The 21,657-nt window shown below is 45.8% G+C and overlaps 1 protein-coding gene across 1 annotated transcript; it reads right to left on the bottom strand.

Moving 5' to 3' along the window:
* Positions 1–232: 232 nt before the first annotated feature.
* Positions 233–21,433, bottom strand: VWA2 (von Willebrand factor A domain containing 2). Its single transcript, XM_019471647.1, has 13 exons — positions 21,385–21,433; positions 20,681–20,755; positions 18,339–18,472; positions 15,898–16,007; positions 10,945–11,139; positions 10,435–10,565; positions 9,603–9,735; positions 7,753–7,808; positions 6,763–6,870; positions 5,335–5,916; positions 4,466–5,017; positions 1,121–1,243; positions 233–366 (listed from the first exon to the last, which is right to left on the bottom strand). The coding sequence occupies exons 1-13, from the start codon at positions 21,431–21,433 to the stop codon at positions 233–235; spliced, it is 2,382 nt and encodes a 793-aa protein (XP_019327192.1).
* Between the last annotated feature and the right edge of the window lie 224 nt (positions 21,434–21,657).

The raw sequence follows: 21,657 nt of genomic DNA, 5'->3' as shown, positions 1-21,657 counted from the left end.
GAAATGCAAAATGCCAATAATAAATACTTAAACACAAATATTTACTTCAATTAAAAAAGACAGCACTGGGAAGCCCAGTTTGTGCAATGCAGGAACTGGGAATGGCCTCAGCACAGTCCCTGTGCTGGAGCAACTCAATCACTGCCAAGGACAGGGGTGGCCTGCTGGATCGTGCCTGCGAGTGGCAACAAGGGCTCCCAGTCAGAGAACTGGAGCACTCAGCACATCCGTGTCAGTGTCTCTGATCCACATGCCTTTTGGTGTGCCAGGGAGCTCTGGAGAAGTGCTGCAAACCACTTGAACTCTGCTGCACATGGGAGTGCTGAGGAAGTACCAGGGATCTCGGAGAATCACCCCGGAGAACTCCTATTGCAGAACAGAAACACAGACGTGGGATAAGGGCTTTAGGACCAAAGAATAAGTTCATGCTCAGTCCATTACAACCCAACAAGCACCCACCTGGCCTTAGCTGACAGACATTAGAGGCCATGGGGTGGAAGTCAGAACTCCTGGGCTCAGGTAAAGAGCACAATAGTAGGGGGGAAAAAAGCACTTAATTGAGAACTTCTCACTATGGGCACAGGACCACCTCTAGGGAGCCAAAGGCTCACCACTTCCTGGCCATTGCTCCCCTGCTGAAGAGGAGGAAGGCAATGGGGAGGCTTTTGCACCGTGGAAAGCACTGAAAGCAATAGAGAGTCACAATCCAACAGAGACAGCTCCCTCCCATTAAAAGGGAGCCAGAGCTTTCCACCCCGGGGAGTCAAGGAGGGTTTGTTTCTTCTAGCAGGGCAGAGGGAAAAGAGGAACAGAACAGAGTGGAAGAAGATTACCAAAATTATTAGACCTTCTTGGGGTCCTCTCACAGTCAACTTGCTTAGTGAATGTGTAAAACAGGGCACAGCTTCTTGACAGAAGCCTTTGTTCCCCTCAGCAGCCCAAACCTCTCCACTTTCCATGTGACAAAGGCCACATCAGCACCAAGACCTGGCCACCAAACAGCTGTCCAAGAGTTACAGCCACATCTCTGCTCAAGGGAGAGGTGGAGATGTGGGATCCGTTCAGAAGGGCGGGGCAGAACAGATGACATCTGCTGCAGTTGCCATCTGCTGATCCTTACTGCTCTCACAGTGGGGTCCTTCCCAGCCGTGGCATTCGCACCGGTAGCTCCCAGGCCCAAGGATGCATACGCCCCGGTTCATGCACGGGTTGGGTTTGCACAGGTTCACGGGGCTTTTTGCTTCTGCAACAAACACAAACAGAACAGAAGGCTCAGACATGTCTACAGAGTGTTAATAGCTAGGACCCACGTCCATCAGGAATGCTGCAAAAATAACAGCATATATCCCAGACTTTAGAAAATGTCATCTAGGGCTAATGGGATGGGAAAACCACATTAACATGGCAGAAGGTGCAAGCTCACGACCCTGTCTTGATACAGAGGACAAGCTCCTCTGCGTTTAACCTAGAGAAAAGGAAGAAGAACGGCTTTACTAAATGTTCTGATCTAGAGGCTAATATTCCTAATAAAGCTTAAAAGAGTGACGTCACATTAGGCTGAATATCAAAGAAAAGCGAAATGGAGCATCTTCAGAGCTGTGCACAGAACACATGAGCACGTCTAAACCCCCCCAGATCCAGACACTGCCAATGCAGAGCAAGACACATGCCCTGCTCCAAGCTGTTTACAACCCCAAACACCACTGAAGTTCAAACCCCATTTGCCCTGGAGAGGACCTGAGTTTACATCAGAGAGGAGAAAGGACAAGAAGTCAGCTGAGAAGCAGGGATGGCACGAATGGAAAACAACACAAGATAAACTTACAGGCTTTTTTCTAGGAGGTTTGAGAGAAAAGCCTGCAACCATGGCCCAAGTTGTTATTAGTCCTGTTCTTGTGAAGTATGTGACAGCTATCCCAACCCTCTTAACATAGCAGAGCCCAGCTGTCAGCAGGGCTGGCAGTGTTTCATGCTGCCTTGCTGTGAATACGTTAGGTTAAGTAGCAGCATCCCAGAGGAATTTGCTTCCAGTCTGCTGGCAACTCCACCACAGCATTGGTAAGGGTGAGAAATTCCTCTGCTGAACAACTACGTGATGTAGAGTCTGAACCTCCTAGCCTTGCCTTTTGCTCCACGGTAGAAAAAGCACACAGACAGAGTAGGAAAAGGGGGAGAAGGAAAGAATATAAATTCTATTGCTATCCATCAGGACAGTTACTACAGCTTACTGCATGTTGTACTCATTCTCACACATCCGAGTTTGCACATCAACTCTCAACCTACACCTAAGGTAAGCAAAATTATCTTTGAAATTCACTTTTTTGACAGTCAAATCCTAGATCTGAGACATCTCAATTGACAGTTTCTGTTGATTTTGTATCAAGCCAAGTTTGGTTCAACAACATTTTTGTTGTCATGAGACATCCAGATGGGGTCCTGCCTGACAGTGTATCCCTAGGAACAGGCGCTTTCACTTTCATCGTAGGGTGGTAGAGCCGCTGGCAACGAAAGCTGGAGGGACCTCTTGGACCCACTACTCATCTTCCAGGTTCTGGCTGCTCCCCAGAGAGCTTTTCCATGGTGCTCTGCTCCACATGCCATGCATCCACCACTTCCCTCCACGGCTGCCCCACAGCATAACCTCGTGGTCCCTGTTTGGGGAAATCATGCTATTCCACCCAGGCACCATTTCTCTGAACTCAAGCCTACTGTTAACACAGTATCATCTTAAATAAGCTTCTTGCACTTCAGGGATTACACCCTTTGATAAGCCCAAGAGTCTGTATTTCCATTAATCAGATTCATATATATTTAATGCTTGGGATCTTTTCTCCTAAAGCCTGGATCATTTTTTTCTGGTCTCTTTTCAGCTCAGCCTCAGAATAACTACGATATTTCAGGTGTCCAGAGGCAGAATCTGTTTTTCACATACTTTTATCATGAGTCATAAATTTTTTAAAGTCCTTTCACAGACAATGATTCTGTTATTGAGTCTTGGACTTGGAGTAGAAGACTGAATGAAAGGCTTATCTTTACATCACCCTTGGTCCCAGCCTATCTAGTACAAACAGTGATTACCTGCACATGAAATGAAAGCAGCAATTCAGTCTCAGGAAATGATATGTTATTACCCTGACTCATTGAACCTTGCCGTCTCTTCCCCTTCATCCGTGGCGTTGTAGTTAATTTCACGGTACAGTAGATTGTTTTTGTAACAACACAGCTGAAAATACCACTGCAATATGAGCACATTGAAAAGCTCCAGGTAGAAACCATCTGCAGAGCCTGCCAGGAGACTGGCTCCTCACCCCAAAGAGATGACACTGTAGTTCTTTCTAACCCTGAAGGAGCAACAGGCATGCCCAGAGATGAAAAGGACCTTTGATTGTGCTTAAGCTCAATATGCTGCTTCTTTTGATCTTACAAACGGGTTAAAACATAACAAAAGCAAACAGCTAAATGTTAAACTCGGACTATTTTGAATGAAAAACAAGGCATGGCATTTTAACTAGAAGTACTTTTGCCACCACTAATGTCTGCAAACCAGGGCTGCTATCCTTTCTGAATAGCTGATTTCCATCAAATATAGGCACTCACACTCAGCACACAAGTGTTTCAAACTTGGTATCTGAGTCAATTTTTTCCCAGCTGGGGACAGGCCCTCAGGACTCAAAGTTTTGAAGAAAGTGCACTTTTTTTTTTTGCACAAACATGAGCTTTTACATGAATATTTGAAAATTCTTCCCTCTTGAACGCTTTGGAGATAAGGATTTGGTCCTGCAAATAAAATTAATCACAAGTTGTCTGAAGGCCTCAATTTAACAGTTTGAAGGCTTCAAAATGGACAGATTCTGAATTTAGGATTAAATCCTGTGCAACCCAAACAAAATCTTGAGAGCCGGCATGGTAACTTCAGTAGTGGGATGCTAAGGAGGAACAGGAGTGATGAGGTTTCAGACCCACCACTTCACAAACATGTGGGCACAAACCTGTTGAACAAGACAGCAGAGACCTCACTCAGGGACCAACACTGTTGGCTGCAGAAACGTGTCCCCTTAAGCCCCCCCTACAACACTGCAGGGGGTACAGTAATGCACAGCAAATTCTACGGGTTTAAAGCAACATCCGAAAATGAGCAAACTTCTTTTTCTTTCAGGGAAGGCAGAACCTAGACCTGGCAGGGCTCTAAAGAGCCAGTCACACTAAGACCAGTCTCACCCACCGGACTGAATCTTAAGAAAGGTGGTTCCTATTCCTATAGGAATGCTTTGGACAATCGCCACGTATTTATGCCATAGTTTCCCCATCTGTACAATGCAAAAGATAATATTAAGCTCACTCTGTAAAGCATCAGAAAACATATGATAAAAACGGCTACAGAAGAAAGTCCCCGCTATGCCTGTTTTACAAAGTTTACCACCAGCCGGCGGCACCAGCATAAAGAGCGAGGATGGGATGTTCTCACCTTCACAGATTCTTTCGATGATAAGGTCTTGGTAATGCTGCAGGTCTTCATAGGAGGAGATGTGGACCAGGTAGTTCGGAGACCCAGTAATCCTCAGCAGCGTGTCCCTCTGTGCATCCCCAGTGACAACCACAAACACCAAGATGCCATTGTCCCTCAGCTGCTGAGCTGGGGCAGCTGCATCCTCCACGCCGCCTCCGTTTGTGAGCACCACCACTGCCTTGTTGACTCCAGGTCTTGCTCCTTTTTGCACTGTCATCACATCACCATAAATATGCAGCAAGGCACTGCCAGCAGAGGCCGAGTCCCCGAGGAAAGGCACCTGGTCGATGGCTTGGAGGAGAGCTGAATAGCTCGTGTGGGTGTCCAAAGAGAACACAGTGTGAGCTCTGCTGCCATAGACAACAAGGGCAATTTGGGTGACATCCCGGTTGATGCTGAAGTGCAAAAAGCTGCTCCTGACAAAGTCCCTCAGCCGCAGAAAATTCTCCAGGCCAACTCCAGCCGAGGCATCCACCGCAAACGCCAAATCAAGAGACTGTGCCTGGCAGCCTGGATAAAAGAGTGCAAACATGGTATTTTTCAGAGTATATATGTACTCCTTTCTGACCAAAAAAAAGCAGGGGGGGAAATGGTGGGCAAAATTCATCACTGCTGATCACTGACTGTGAAGAGTGATCTATGACCCTTTCACACCAATAGATAGAGACCCATCATAAAAAGCAGTGATGGAAGGTTAGTCCCTGGATCTGTGACTGACAAAAACAAGAACATTTATCCTTCTGTCCTTCCCTCCCCCCCGATGGAGTTCAGAAGACCTCCTCATGGTTTGACAAACTCATCCTGCAATGCCCATATCACAGTCTTACCTTCAGGATTGTCCACACTGCAGATTCTTTTCTGCAGCTCTGGGATCCTGTTGAACAGGTCCTGGGGGTCTGAGTAGATAATTGTCTGCTTTGGATTGCCAGTGACCTTGGTCAGCTCTGCTCTCACGAAGCTGCTGCCTACACCAATCAAGAAGAGGCCTCGGTCCCTTGCGTACTTAGCAGCTTCTGCCACTGGATCCTGAGACTTGGAGTCAGTGAGCAAGACAACCACGCGTGGGAGGTCATCCTGTACATCTGCAAAGACTGGAGTGCTCCTAAAACCCTGCTGTGCAACGTACTGCAGGGCTCTGCCTGTCAGGGTTCCTCCTCCACTGAAATTCAAAGAATCAATGCTCTTCATAAGACTGAATGCATCCTTGTGTTGGCCCACCTCAATGGGTATCCTGACATCGTTATTGTACTGGGCCACCCCCACATTCATTGGCGAGTCCTGGCCCATCACTGCTTGGAGGAACCTCTTGAGGAACGCTTTGTAGCGCAGGAACCCTTCCAGCGTGACCCCCGCTGAGCTGTCCATCAGGAAAAGAAGATCCACGCTGCACTCAAGGCTCAGCTTTGGTCCTGAAAAGGGAGACAGCAATTTGTCATATGGAGGACAAAAAGACAAGCACGTCCAGCACCTCAGCTGGGGCCTGCTGGAAGCCCTTTGGTGTGGAGAAGGGACATTGCATCCAGTAACCTACATGGTTTGCCAGACATGGCATGAGCTGGAGGACAACTGTGCCAGGAGTGCACTTTATTTTGATTGGATGCCACATAAGCCTTTAGAGACAGGAAATATTTATGGGAGTCTGGGGGGATTCCTGGACTTTTGGATGGCAAACTTCAAATTAGAAATGACAACTCCACTCTCTTAGTACTCTGGGGAAAACACTCCAAGTTTCAGTACAACGTCGAGAAAGGAGAAAGTTCAAGTACCAGACCCTCATCTGTAACACCCTGAGACACTTTAAAGTGGGAGCCTTGATTCTGGGGGAAGTAAGTACAAAGCATTTTCTGAAGATCAGGACCTTCTTGGGTTTCTTACATTGAATCCCCAAAATCAGGATTCCCTCCTGGGACCACGTGTGCAGGGAGGGGACCAACAGACATACCCTGTTGTGTCTCTCCCAGTTTCTCTGTTGTTCTGCTCACGTGGCACCTACATTTAGAAACAAAGGCAGCCACGCCAGGGTGAGACTGTCAGTATTGGTGCTCTCCATATCCACAAGGTTTCTGAGCAGCAAGACCCAGTCACTGGGCCTGACACAGTCATAACCAGCATGAGAGAAAACTCAGCCTGTCTCCCAAAAGAGAAAAGCCCAAAGGCTGCAGCCCAACCCCAGTTGTCCCTGTGGCCATGCACAGGCACCACAAAGGCAGGACACAGCCGAGAAGGAAGGAGGGAGAGCGCAGGTTCACACCTACCACAGTGGATGTCTCCTCCATACCCCACCGGGCAGAGGCAGTGGTATTTGTCCAGTCCCGCTGGGACACACGTGCCCCCGTTCTGGCATGGCTGGGAGTCACAAGGGTCTAAACGGGACCAGGGAAGGGAAAGACAGGGAGTTAGCAGGGAGCCTGCCCCTTCCCATCCTGTGCCAGTGTGAGCATCGCCATTAGTGGAAAAGGGGTCAAACTTTCGTCTGTCTTGCTGCAGAGTTTGAACTAATGCAGGGCCATGTGCACCCTCACTCACCTCCATGGCAAATTCATTTTGGGATGGCTCTCCAACAGGCAGCGGTGAAGAGAGCAAACCAGACTGTGACCTCACTTCATTTGCTTTGGAATAATGCCAATGAAGTTATGTTCGTGTAAATACAGAATTGCTGAAGTTCATACAGCCCTTCCAGATTTACACCAGCAATGAAGGGATCAGAGTCTGGCCTGCTGCTTGGACAATGTTGTACTGACAAAGAAAATAAAGCCACTGTCATGTGAACCAGCAAAAGGATGGGGTTAAGGGCAGAACTCAAGGACCATAGCTATTTCCACAGTCACAAAAACAGGCTGGCAATCAGCAAGTGTCAGGTTCACTGCTAAACTGATGATGTTCATGGTACCAAGTGAATGAGCGGAGGCATCTCACTGCATACTCCCCCAGCTGGAGAGCAGTGAGTCCCCACAGGCATTGGGAAGCAGTGCAAACCTCTGCCCCAGGAACACGAGCAGATGAGGGTTAACTGGCTCCTCAAGTGGAAGGAGAAATGACGGGGAGATATTTTAATCCAAAAGAACTTTGGTCATAGATACCCATGAGACAAAAAAATGGGACATAATATCCACTTCCTGCTAAGGATCACAATCTCTCACTCAGAACAAAATTTTTAGAAGTGAGAGTAAAAACCCACCTTTTTATTCCTTAGTTATTACCTTTCCTGCTTTGTAAATACAATTTTAAAAAAGGCTAAGTCCTACCTGGACATACAGTTCGGAAGCATCTGGATGGGTGTTTTATCAAGACCCTCTTCCATCTGAAACAGGAAGAATAAAACCTATCATGAATTTAAAGATTAACAAGGTATCTTCAAGGTTGACCTTACTGTGTTTTAAATGGAACAAATTTTCCTTTGAAAACACAATTTTTCAAAACAAGTATTTCAAAAGAAAATGTCCATTCTGAGTGGGATGGCAAAAGAAAAAACATCATTTCACCAAATCTACTCTTCTGTTTTTTAATTCTACTATAATGTTTTACATTTAAAGACTATGGATGGATTTTTAAAACTCCGGAATTATTTTTTTTAAAGACTATGGATGTATTTTTAAAACTCCGGATGATTATTTTTTTCAGTTGCTACAGAGATGATGTTAAACTTTTTGCTCTAAATTGGAATGAAAAGAAAATTTTACAGCAGTGAGAATTTCTTATTCAATATTCATTCTACTGTCTAACTTATCCAGCTGTAACAACTAGTGGACAAGCAAGGTTTAGACTGGGAAGAAATCCTCAGTCCTCAGCTGTGCCTCCCAGTGGGATTTTTCAACTACCTTCATCATTTCCCTGCCCTAAGGGGATATGAACCCCCCCCACCGTAGAGCAGGAGTGTATATTTGCCACATGTAAGAAGGCAGCTAACGTTGGTTCCTGACGATGAGATGATTTCTGCTTTAAACTTTCATCCCTGTTAATTAGTTTTCTATTTCTCTAATACCTGGAGCTTCATCATGCCACTAATCTTCCAGTGCTCTGCATTAGGGCTGCTCAAACTTGCAGCAATTGTGGCCAAAACCATCACTTTTGGGATGCCGTAAGCAAGCCACAAGCTGCTCTGCTTTCCCACATTGGCTCCGAGGCACAACTATCTGGAAATGCTCACAGCCATCAGGACATGTCTGAAATTGTCCATACAATCATCGCCCAGTATATCTATGTAGCAGGTCATCAATGCACAGCCCAGCTCTGGGGTGATTTTCAAACATTAATCTGACTGCCTGGTATTAAAACAAACACATGAAGCACCTCTTCAAAGGAAAAACAATCCCCCCTACCAATTTCTGTACAACACCACTTTCACTCAGCTCTTTTTATCAGCAAAGAGAGCACGAAGCTGCCTTTCCCTTCACAGCTCATTTTTAAAGCATTTCTCCTGCTGTATTGACTGCAGGGACAATATTATTTGAAGGACCTGACATGCTTTATTGGTTTTCAGCTCCAGTCTCCTCTCCCTGGGCAAGGGAACATTTCCCTCATGCAGCTCACTGCCATTGGCCTGACAATGCAGCTCTTTGTGTGCATCCCGGTTTGGCACTGCGGCACTATAACTGGGGGGTATTTTCTGCCAGTGACTGAAGCCTCTCCATAGGAAAGTCCTTCCCAAGCCCCCCAGGGCAGCCAAGCAAAGGAAAAGGGGCTTCTCTGAAAGGAAGAAAGCCTGAGTGGATGAAAACAGAACTAGTGCCAACACAGGGAGCCAGACCTAGAAACCCTCTGCAGCGCAGAGTTGGCACAGAGATGTAAATTTCAAAGCATCTCAGTTCAGCAGGTAGGAAACTAATCACAACTCCATTTATAATATTTATGGTGCTCTTGGGCTAACCATCTTCTGCTTCTTTGTCTCAGCTCCTCCTCTTACCCTTTGCTTCTCAGATCAGCCAATGGTCAGAGCAGGGAAGTCCTCTTCCTAGGTCTAGAGACCATGTTTGCATCAGTCTTCTGAGGGATCTTCACCCCAGTAAAGAGTCAAGGTCAGATAAAAGGCTCATTACTGTATCTCTCATCTTATCTTAGCCCCACTCACTTTTAGAGATGTGGGTGTCCAACTCACCTGTAGAAAGGGCACAGCGATGCATGCACTGCATTTGGCTGCTTTGAGCCTTTCCAACACACATAGTTTCCAGCCAGCTCTTTCACAGTCTCCAGGGTCCTGCGTTCACAAGGGTGGGATTTAACTTTGCAGCCTGTGGCAAAGAACAAATGCAAACTAGGATCAATTGCCTGAAGAGACAAGGTCTGTATGGAAGTGGAGCACTATTTTGAAATGGGTTAGTCTTCCTCATCTACCTGCCAACAGCAGACCAGGCTGTGCTTCAAAGAGCCACGAGACCCCAGAAGAGAAATTTTCTGTCAACAAGCTCACCAGCCTACCCCACTTTCTGGAGTGCTCACTATTCAGCCTCCTTTGCTTTACTGTAAAACTTGCACTTCCGAATTCAGGGTTCAATGACAACTTTTCAGCCCCTGTGATGCTTCATCATTCATGTATTTGATTTTCTTCTACCTCTGGACCACTCTAGTTCTATCTTTTCTATTTCTTGCAAGCCCCTGGTGGCCTCCCCTTAACACACAGCCAAGTCCATTAGAAGATTTAGAACAACTGTGCTTATCCCTCTATCCCCCATGACATGAGCAAGACCAATATTCCCACTTTTAGAGGTGAACAGAGACACAGAAAGATTTAGGAACCTGCAGCTTGCAAGTATTTGGAGAGGTAGCTGGCAAGCATGCCATCCAGTTTGGGCACCAGAAGCAGGTTACCTCGAAGTGCAACACCTGCTAATTCCCCTATAGGCTTTCTGACACTGCCTCATCTTTCTCACGCAGTGACATGGTCCAAGCTCAAAGCATGGGCATGAAGGAGGAGCCAGGACAGGGGTTACCTGGAGTGGTGGCGCTGCAGACAGAGCCGGTGAGGGTACTGTACAGACCGTTGGCAGCATCGTCAGCATCTCCAGCAAAGAGCACGTGCTGCTCGGTGGGCTCACTAGCCAGCACATACAGCTCCTCCCACCTGCCGAGCAAGGTGGGGTTCAAGCACTTGTGTAACAAGACCCTTAGTCATCCCCAAAGAATTGAGTATCAAAACAAACCCTGTGCAGCAAATAGCTGATGCAGAACCATGGCACCCTTCCAACAGTTTTCAAGATCCTGGTGTGTTTAGTCTCAGGCAGTAGTGTAGCTCTACTCAGTGGAAGAGCTTCCTTCTCCAGCTCTGGTCCTCCTTCTACACCAGCCACCAAATTAGTGTTTCCTCCATGCCTGTGTTACCCCACAAATTCCCCTTTTCTCTTTCCAAAACTCAAATGTAGCACAAGACCATCCCTCACTTGCTAGGACTTGCCATTTGGCTAGCTGGACCTCCATTTCCAACTTTGTGGAAAGTTTCCTACCTTGGAAACTTGATTCCCACTGCAAAAACCGTGATGTGTCTCTCCTTCACCTGCACTGCAGGCATTGCGGTGCTGCCCTGGGACTTCCCATCCGAAATTATGATCAGGACTTCAGGGACACTTGAGTTTCTGCCACCAGGGAATCCCTTGTGGAGAATGTACTTCAGAGCCCGACCTGTCTCTGTGCTCCCACCTCTAGAACAAAGGGAGATAAAATCAAAAAAACAGAAATCAAAGCTCTTTTCCCGATACTGAATTTACCACCTGATTTCCAAATTTCCACTCTCTGGTAGTGGGGAACTTAGCATATTTCTGCCTGTTGCCACAGAACACACCCACAGAGATGTCTAATCCTGCCATTCTTGTCATCTTCCTACCCATAGGTCCCATCTATCCACCCTTACCTCCCTCCTCTCCAAGCCAGAGTAGTCTCCAGAAGACTTTTAACACACAGCAGAGAGTTCCTGCAACCGGAGGAGGAACCAGAGCTCTCGGATATTTGAGTTTTATTTCCAGCTTTCTCAACTGCTTCTGTTTTTCCATCTGAAAATTGCAGTCACTTCTTTAAGAGTTGTGTGGAAAAGCTGTTTTACAACAACCTCTTGTATTCCAGTCAGAAACGCAGTACAAGCGGGCAAAATAAATGAAGACCAGTGTCTCAAAGTGATGCAGAAACATGCTATAAATTCTTGTCCTGTGTCATACCTTTCCCTCCATGGGACCTTCTGCCGTTCTTGGACCAAGAGCTAAGACAGGGAGCTATACGTCCCAGCTTATAACCGAGAGTCTGCAGTCCAGCAGTGTGCAGACAGTCCTTGCCTTTTTCTCACTGGTTGATCTGCAGGTTAATCTGATTTTCTACAAAAAGTCATTTGTCCATCCTGTAGTAAAGCTCCTGAAAATACAAATGCTGAAAGCTTCTTAGTGTATCCCTGGAAACTTGGACCGAACACAAGGCATGCTTTTTTCAGGGCTTCACCAGTACCTTTTATGCTAGGAAAGTAAACATTAAGAAAAGCCACCTGATGCTCTAGTTGTCTAAACCCATGCTAAACTCAATTAAAAGCAATACCCTCATCCGTTAGGTTGCTTGCCAGCAGTGCTGGTATGATAGGGAAAGTGCACCAGCCACTGATGTTCACACAAGTTGTACCCCACACTTCTTGTTTTGGAGACAGGAGCCAGCTACCTCAATATTTTGACAGCCCTTGAATTCTGCCCTGGAGAATGAGATGTTTCTGAGGTAGAAAGTGATTAGTTCAATACTCAGCCATCCTCCCAGTAGCAAAGTACTAAACCCACACAAGGACTAGGATGCCAAAGGGGGCACACTCCAGTGGTGACATAAATCAGCAAGTAAAACGGGCTGCTGTTAAGCATTAGGGAATGGCAGACGTCAAGCCTTGCATCTCTGCAATAACTCCTAAGGAAAAGCAAACTTGAAGGCAATTTTAGTAGAAAATAAGCTACAGCTTGCCAGAGAACAGCTTCAGTCAAAGACGGTCTAGAAATCCTGAGACTCATTTCTTGTGAGATTATTAAAGAATGAGATTTGCTGACTGATGGATGCCTCCTTAACCTAAGAGCCTGGCTGTCCTGCTGAGCCCATAGATACTGGAGCTGTCTGTGAGAGGTATGCTGCACATCAGCACAAAGCCCGGGGAGGGAAAAGAGAGGCCCCTCTGGCACCCAAGAGAAGAGCTGCTCACGGCAAGCCCATAAGATTATGGCCAGTGTCTGCACAGCGCTAGGGTCTCTTTGATTATGGCATACTGGATGTGAACTGGGAAGGAGCCCCTCATTGCAGAGGGTGCTGAAAATAAAGCAGAAGGGAATAAAAAAGGGGAGTGCTATACTTATACAGAAGTCTAGGAGGTGAAGGACAAGGTGTGGTTGTTTTTATGGGCTACACATTTACTCTAGTTGTTATTTCTTGCTAGTAAGCTCTGTGGGGCAGGGACTGTCCTCTGCTTTCAAGACTTAACTTTAAATGACTGTTAGAGATGCCTAGTCAAGACTGGGCTCCATGTACCATGAAATGTCATCAAAATTTTATATAAAATGATCATCTCTGTCAGGCTGAAGCAGGAATGATTACATCGTGAGCCAAACACTGAAATTTTATTTAAGTAAAAGCCATGCGTAACATAACGGAGAGCTTGGAGAGGAGGTAGGACATGGTCTCACCTGTCTTGCAGGATGAGGTTTGGTAGGCTGTGCAGCTGGATCCCAAGGTAGCTGGGTGAAATCAGTCCCATCTGCCCCAACTTCCTACCTCCCTCCCACACTCAGAGACTTAGGCTGCCCAGGCACCCCAGACCCTGCTGCCGGCCACCTGATGCAACGAACTCAAGCTTCACATCAACCACCTATGTTCCCCACCCAGTCATCACCAGGCTAAGACCTTGCTACAACACAACACGCTGGGCAAAAGCCTTTCATCCCCTGTAAAAACCGAGGGCAACCTGCACTGCAAGTTCTTCAGCTATTGTCGCCAGCTTTGATCCCTGCCTACAACACATTATCTCTTTTTGTTGTTGGAGGGCTAAACATTTGCTTATCTCAAAGGGGTAAATCCTGCATGGACATGAGTCTGCCTCCTCCTTTCTTGGTAGTTCTCCATCTGCACAATGTGAGAGGTCTGTAATGTGCTGTCTCTGACTGGACATTTGATACCAGAGAGAGCCCAGCTCACTGGGAACACACTCCAGACCTGTTGATAATTAAGCCACTAGATCAGAGGAGACATTTCCATCTGTCTTCTAATTCTGTCCAAGAAGCTGTGCTATAAATCACTTCCTATGACTGCCTTTTAGGGCTGCTTTTATTGCCATCCAGAGCAACCAAGGGGAAACAAACCACAAGTGATACTCCTTTCTTGGAGGCATCATGTTCTCCTTGACACAAACACACTCCATTTGCTTTCTGAACATCCCTCCTGTGCTTTAGCACCTGATTTGCTTGTTCTAGAAAAGCATTTGATAGTGCCCAAGTTCAGTCTTTTCTGTGTACTCTGATTTTCACAGAAACTTCTTAATTCAGTACCTGCCAGGCCCTTTCACTTTGAACGTCTTTCTTTAGGTACTTCCTCCTCTGCACTCCACCATTTCAAAGCATACTCAATGACCGTGTGTTCATAGCATGTCCAAATCTGCCTTTTCCTGACCAGATGTCAGTAGCTGTAAGATGCTTCAGTGAAAAGTGCTGTGCATGAGGGAAAACATTGTGCATCGTCAGGTTGATGACTAAATCTTGATGAACTCAGTAAGCTGTGCCCATGTGAGCCCTGAGGATTTGAAAAAGTTATAGAGAGTCTCTGCACCAAAGCTCATTAAATTTGGTTTCTTATTGATTTGCATTTGGAGGTTCGCTGTTTTTTGACACAGACGAAGTGTGTTTAAGGCATTACTCCAATAAGGACTTTCTGAAGCCAAAGGAGATGTGGACTTTACCTGCTGCCTTTCCTCAAAAACAGCACTATGAAGGTCTCTCTCCTGTAACCAGCCATGGACTTGTATGAAAGAAATTGGTAAGAAATTTAGCTTTGGAGATCACCACCAAATTTGGTTGAAATTGGCCAATGAACTCAAAAGCTATTTGGACGAGATTCACAGAGAGAGACTGGCAGTCTCTGAATAAATCACAAAAGCTTCACTTGAGTCTGGTGCTGCCTCCTTCCAAGTGCTCTCAGCTCCACGCCCGGAGCACAGGGCTGAAGTCGGAAAACACCTCGCTGGCCAAAGGCTCATCAGAAGCACATCAAGGAGTCTCTGAACGGAAACGTCAAACACCCCGTTTTTTCGGAAGCCAACTGGAATCTATCTGTAACTATTTTATCTATTTTGAAATGTCAGCTTTCTATTTAAACTAGATGAAACAGCCGAGCACAAGGTCATTATTTCTGTTCGATCTGTCAGCATCCATGTGTTGTCATCAAGGAATTTCAGTGCCAGACACCAAACACTGCTTCGCTTTCTCTGCTCTCACAGACTTTTATGCAACAGCCAAAGAGGAGGAGTATATCATGTTTTCTGGTGAGTTTTTCCTGTAACATTACACGAGAGGTTTTCATGATCTGATAAACTTGTAAAAAGCAATACAACAAAACCCAGACAATTGATCTTGCTTGAAAAAGTCAAAAGCGATCACATTTGCTTGCAATATGTACATCATGTGGAGAGCAGTAGACATCCATGAGAAATGTCGAGCTGAACTTTAGCCCTAATGCAGATCAACTAAAGAAAGAGTAGACACCCGCAGGCCATACCAGTACCTCACCTATAATCAAAACAAGTGTTATTTTGGGGTGGTTGTCAGGTCCTTTGTAGATACAAATGTATTTCTCAGAGATGAAAAGTTTGGATTTTGAGACACTCTAAGAAGAATGTTTCTTTGGACCTCTGGCTCCATTTCCTGAGGTCATGGGAAGACATCCAAGTCTTAACATTCAGGAAGAAAAAAGGTTTCTGTCTGAAAACCTGATCTTCTTGAATTCAGCAGACACACATGCGCAGATATCTAGGGATCAGCAATTCTTCACTACCTCATAGGACAAAGGAAATTGTAACCACTAAAAAAAAAAAATGAAGTTGCACACTGTCCTGCCTCTGCTCACACTTGCTTTTCCCTGGATGGATGTAACCCACTGCCTGGCACAAACGGTCAGAAAAACCTGCCAGGAGGGTCATGGGAAACTCTCCCCTATTTACCACGTTATAGTGGACACTGAAAACTTTCTTCCCTCTCAACTTTCACTGACAAAGACAGACCAGGTTGCATGTCTTTAGCAGACTGTGGATTATGGACTACAGGCAGTCTTCATCCATCCCCCTCCCTGGGGGCATCACATTGGTGTATGCATAGCAGAGGCGGAGATGTCTGGACCTCAAAAAACTCTCAGTCCAGAGATCACTCATAGCCCAGAAAAAGAGAAGAGCTGTAAAATAAGCTGACCTGAACACAATCCTCTTGATTCTCTCTTTCACTTCTTGTTTGGTTAGATACGAATCCAGTGGGAATTCAAGGTGGGGAGTTGAGCTAAACTGTATCATTCCCACGCGGACCTAAAAGAAAAGGTTAAAGATTATGAAAGGTGCCTGTGAGAGTTTTACACTTTTGATCAATTTACAGATTTGGGAGCACTATATTGTATTGAGACAAACACTGTTTTGCATGTTGAGTTACTGGCAATCTAAATGAACTTCAAAAAAGAGAAAAAGAGCATAAACCACAGCATTACCTATACAGACTATAAACAAGGCAAAAAAGTTCATCTGCAAACAACGGGAGCCTCTGCTGCAGTTACAGGCAGCTCAAGATCTATATTTATCCATTCAGAGCAGCTAGTAGCCTCAAGGACGGTAAGTTTATAAATAACACCTTTTATACCAAGCCATTTATACACTGGGCAGACAATCTTTCCATTACTAAAAGCAGCTCCCTCTGGCACTGAGCACAGTAGGCAACACAAACCAATTATTTTTCCACTACCTCCTCTAAAATAATTTTCTATAGTTGAAAATGCCTGAAAATGCAGACAGACTAAATTGTCTGTATTGGGCAACACATCCAGAATATTTCACTGAAGCCTTACAAGAAGTTTTATGGAATGTGACAACTTCGAAGGCGAAAAGGCTACTGATTTTCAGCCCAGTCTATGTAAGGATTAAGAGAAACACTAGGGGAAGGATGGTATTTAAAAAAAACAACCCACCAAATCTGCAAATATTAAGTGTTCAAATTCTTTTGCCTAAGCCTACATTGCAGTTGGTTCCTAGATGCAGAACTCTACTTTCAGTCAATTTACTATGAGCCACAAAAAGGGAATGCCCATTTAACCTGAGCCACCTAGCATCTCTCAAAGCCTCGAACATGCACTGTGACTCCTTACCATCATTGCCCAGGCTGCAGAAACCTTCCTCTGCTGTGTGGCTGTAAGCTGAGATCTGAAGGGTGAAAGATTTCTTAGATGAGAAAATGATGGAGGGGAATGGTGATTTCACCTTTCAAAGGACCCTACAACAGGGGCAGAGCAGCAGCTTTCGATTTTAGGACCTGGAGCAGTGGTGGTAGTTGGTCTGGAGGAGGTTTTTAGGTACGAGTCTAAGCATCCCTGTCATGGGAACCAGGAGCAAACACAAGACCTGCTCCTGCTCCTCTGTTCCCAGACCTCTCTGGAGAAACAGGCATGAACCACGGGTCCTCAAAGCCGCAGCAGGCCCAGACGCACTCTCTGTCCTTCCTCAGGTTCTTCTTCCTGCTACACAGAGACCTCGTGTCCCTGCCACATCCTTCCCAAAAACCTGACATCTATTTGGAAAGGCTCCAGCAGGGAATGAAGTACAGCAACCATCCCAGCCTGCTCCAAGGCCCCTGGCTAGGGATAGTGTGATGTGGGACCGGATGCACAGCTGGAATTGCAGCTGGGTCTGGCTTGAAATCCCCTCAGACAAACCCTGTGATGTGTCATTCAGGCCCAGAGGTGCCTCGAGGTTGGCTCCAGGGAGCAGGTAAGACCTGAGGGAGCCCGGACTGTAGCAGTGCAGCTCCCATCGCTCCTTTCAGACACACAGCACCCAAAATTAGACTTTGCTTTGAGTCAAGGTCAGGAATAGGAATGGACAAGAAAGAATTTGGTATAGCCATGCCTGTCTGTTTATTTTAGTGTGTTTTATACTGAGTATCTGTAAATACCAGCTGCTTGGACTCTGGCTGGCAGTCCCAGCTGGCCAGTCCTCTGCTTTTCTCTGGTGAGCATCAGCACTAAAGTGCACTGCACCACTAGCAGGTGGGGAGTGCAATGACACCTTGGAGACCTATGGCAGCATACAGATCCCCAATTGCCTCGGTATGTAGCTGGTGCCTTGCAATGAACTCCTTCCCTTCAGCCCTTTTGGCTTATTTTGGAATAGAGACCTTCTAGGAGAAGCAGGGCAAGCAGACTGTATCATTTACATCTGTACATAAAGGCAATTAACTTCCCAGAGACTAATTCTGCAACTTTCCAGGGAAAAACAACAAAAAGATCCAACCATTTTAAACTACGAGCATCCAAACCAAAATAAAAATCAGTAAAAAAACTCAAATCATAATCTTTAACCTGAAAGATTACAGAATAGAATATTCTAATCTATATATGTTCTGTTCTATTCTACGTATATTCTATTACATCTTTTCTCAAGACCAAATGGAACTGCTTAAAATCTGCGAAGAATCAAGAAGTGTCCTCCAACTCCACTGCTTCACAAAATTCCATTGCATCTTTCTGAATAAATACTCTGGCCCATTGGTAGCTGCTAGGTTGAATTTTGCAATTTCACTCAGCACGTTATCACTGGCCTTTCCATACATTGCCAACCTGCTTGAAACTACAACGAGACATTCCTGACACTCACCCTGTCTGGATGGATGTCCAAGGCATCACAGAGCTTGCCTGCGAAGAGCTTAGACGTTTCAAAGGTTCCTTTGCCAATGCTGTAGGAGCCGTCCAAGAGGAAAAGGACATCTAATGAGGCCGAGCACTGCATCACTAGGAGAAAAAGATATACACTGTGAAACTGCACTTTATTAGTCTCACTCTCTGGAAGCAGACAGCCAACAGCAGAAAGCCCAGACAAATGGACTTGCCAAGGATGGACTGGGGCAGCCCGATGATCACAAGCCAAAGCCTGCATACACTCCTGCTCTGGCCTGCAGCATCGCCAGTTCAGCCCTCACAGTCTGCAAGACTTTCACCTTAGATTTCAGGTCCTCAGCCTGGCTTTAGCAGTTCAGTGGAAGCATGACACTGACAACTCCAATGAGCCGATGCAGCGATATCATTAACCGCAGAGAGAGCCACTCTCCCAGCAAGGACGCTGAGGCGTGAGCAGCGAGGAGAGGTGGCTGTGCCTGGTGGGACCGGCAGCCTCTCTCAGCGCAAGGCACGGACGCAAATCCAGAAGGCATTTGCAAAGCGTACGGAGTCCCACAGAGCCAGATGTGTTTCATCTGCAGCACGTTTTTCAAAACATGCTCTTATTTTTCTCAACACAAACTCTCTGAACAGCTCTGAGGCACTGACAGAAACACATTTCACAAAAATCTGCTTTTTATCACATCTTCAGACATGTGTCCTTGTATCACCCCTGCCTGCATGAACACGACTGCTCCCAAGTACAAGTTCCTGAGGTGCTTATGCTGCAGTGGAAGCCCATAATTTCACTGACAAAAATAAAAAAAAAATAGGCAGTCTGCAGACTCTGAAGAGACACCTTCAAAGCATTTACATGGAAGTTTTAAAGTCACCTCTGCAGCATTTAGCAGAACCAACTTCAAGGGAAACGGAATCCAGAAGCTCAATACAGGGAGCAAGCACACCAACCTTTTAAGATCCCTTTTGGCCCATGCCCTTTCTCTATCCCCATTATTGTCATCATCTTTTTATTACCACTACTTTTTTCCAAATCATTCCTGCTAGCAAAAACCTGGATTTATAATTAGGGTTTTCTAATACCAGATTGCGAGGCATTGAAAGTTGTAAAGCATTCCCTTCTGGGTCACCGGTTCTTCTAACAGGGCAACCAGCCTTGCCCTGGAGCACTGCGTTGGGGATGAGCTGGAGCATGGCCTCCTTGCTAGCACCGTCCCGGCTTGTCAGCCTTGCCCTCACAACCAATCTGAATGTGGACATGCAACAACCTGGGTGCTCGCCTGCAGTCACTGACCACGGCTGCCTGCCCAAGCATGCACAGAGAAAACTGCTGTGCCCCCACCCCAGTAGGGGCTCAGCATGGAGAAATGGTCTTCAGGTTGCTCTGGAGTTCAGTGGTACGAGGAGTGGGGATCTCCGTATTGCAGCCGCACTGGTGCACAGCCACGGAAGAGACTCGTAAGCGGGATGTCTGCAGCCCACTAAAGGGCTCTTGGTGACATGCATCAGTGAGAAACGTCCAAATACAGCACATCAGGATGGAAAGTCTGAGCTGAACACATGGTGCTATGGGATGGGGTTGGAGGGCGTGCCTGGCATAGCAAAAAATGTGATTTATCACTTGACAGACAGACAAGAGAAAATAAAGGCTAGCAGAAAAATGCATGATACAGTTTATAAGTAACCAATTGCATGCACGTCAAGGGAGCTGTAGATGAACATGGTCTGCTGGCCAGTCAGAGCCCAGTCGTCCCTACTCACAGCATTGTGGCTGGTGCTGGCTTTACAGCCCAAACAAATCAGCTACATGAGAGGTCTGATCGCGAATCAAGTCTGTAATTAAACATGGCTCCTTAAATCAAGATTGCTTGAAACAGGCTCTGAAGGAACTGACTGAAACACCAGCTGGTTGGCAAATAGCCAATTTGGGAAAAACAGAGTAGGCTGGCATCCCAGAAGAGCTAATACCAATGAGGGTAAAAGCTGGGCTAGGGCAGAAACAGCCACAATGCTGTGCTTGCCAGAGCATTGCTGGGGACTTTATGGACCGAATGGGGTCCAATAAAAAAAAAAACAAACAACCCCCCAAAACCCCAAGGAAAACAAAGAAAGAAGGAATTCAGAAAATAGAAAAGACTTGCTTTAAATAACAAACTTACACTGGCCAGCAGCTGAGATCTTGCCGATCATCTCCTGGTCAGCATGAATTTCTTGTATACCCAACACCAGTAAAACTGTGGGATCAAACAGATAATCACCCATCAACACTAGAAACTGTTTAAAAAAAAGAAAATAGAAAAGACTTGCTTTAAATAACAAACTTACACTGGCCAGCAGCTGAGATCTTGCCGATCATCTCCTGGTCAGCATGAATTTCTTGTATACCCAACACCAGTAAAACTGTGGGATCAAACAGATAATCACCCATCAACACTAGAAACTGCCTTTAAAAAAAAAAAAAAAAAAGACATGCAGGCTTTAACCTATAGCAGCAAAAATGCTGTTTTGTTGTATAGATTTCACACTCGCAAAAATTAATTTGGTGACACAGCACAGCAGTGTATCTGTGGGAGGAAATTCCTTCTAGCCGGGATGCAGAGAGCATGAAAAATGCCAAGGACCTGACTCCAGCACGACAGTCCTTCTGCTCACCACATGCAGGGATGCAGCATGAGAACAAGAGCTAGACCAGGCTTAGGCTCCAAAGATTACAGTCATAAGCACTGGAGACACCAAATAATTGCACTGGAGAAATGAACTTTTAATATCATAATAGTAACATCAGATTTTCCCATATCAAAGAGACTCTTCACATACAAATCAGTCACATGTGTTTGAATTCTCAGAAAAGCTGTTTCTCCAGGTATTATTTTCTCCCCTTCTGTGTGAAACTGTTTCAGAGGTTTATCCGTAAACCTCCTGGAGAGGCACTGATTCAGCTCTTGTTCCTGGGAACGAAGAACTCCAGTCAGAGACAAGAAGCATCCAAGACAGAAACCACTGGTGCAAAACGACAACTTTATACATACCTTGGGGAAGCAGGAAAACGCAGATGGACTCAAACAACAAGAGGCTCATGGTGACAAATCTGAAAGAAAAAAAAAAGAGAGGAATATTAATCCAATTCCTAAAGCTGGTTTCTTTACCAGTCATTTCCTTGCTGGTTGTCTCATGTGATGAGTTCAGAAACGTTTGGTCTGAGGGGCAAAAGCAAATCCTACCCTGGGGAGAAGGGTGGGAAACAGATAGAAGGAAAAAAATGAAAATGAGGGAATGACAGAAAAGAAAGTCTCCCTATATAC

This window comes from Aptenodytes forsteri, unplaced genomic scaffold (genome assembly GCF_000699145.1).
Source record: "Aptenodytes forsteri isolate BGI_AS27 unplaced genomic scaffold, ASM69914v1 Scaffold15, whole genome shotgun sequence".
Classification (NCBI taxonomy): Eukaryota; Metazoa; Chordata; class Aves; order Sphenisciformes; family Spheniscidae; genus Aptenodytes; species Aptenodytes forsteri.
The sequence above is the reverse complement of the archived record's forward strand: the minus strand, read 5'-3'. Positions and strand labels throughout refer to the sequence as shown.

Bases quoted from the DNA above. Each gene is read 5' to 3' on its own strand.
- VWA2 (XM_019471647.1), bottom strand. From the start codon at position 21,433: ATGAGCCTCTTGTTGTTTGAGTCCATCTGCGTTTTCCTGCTTCCCCAA. The intron at 7,809-9,602 runs GTGAGTTGGACA...TTCCTGTTTCAG, and splicing joins TCGCTGTGCCCTTTCTACAG to ATGGAAGAGGGTCTTGATAA. The intron at 6,871-7,752 runs GTAGGACTTAGC...GGTCCCGTTTAG, and splicing joins CTTCCGAACTGTATGTCCAG to ACCCTTGTGACTCCCAGCCA.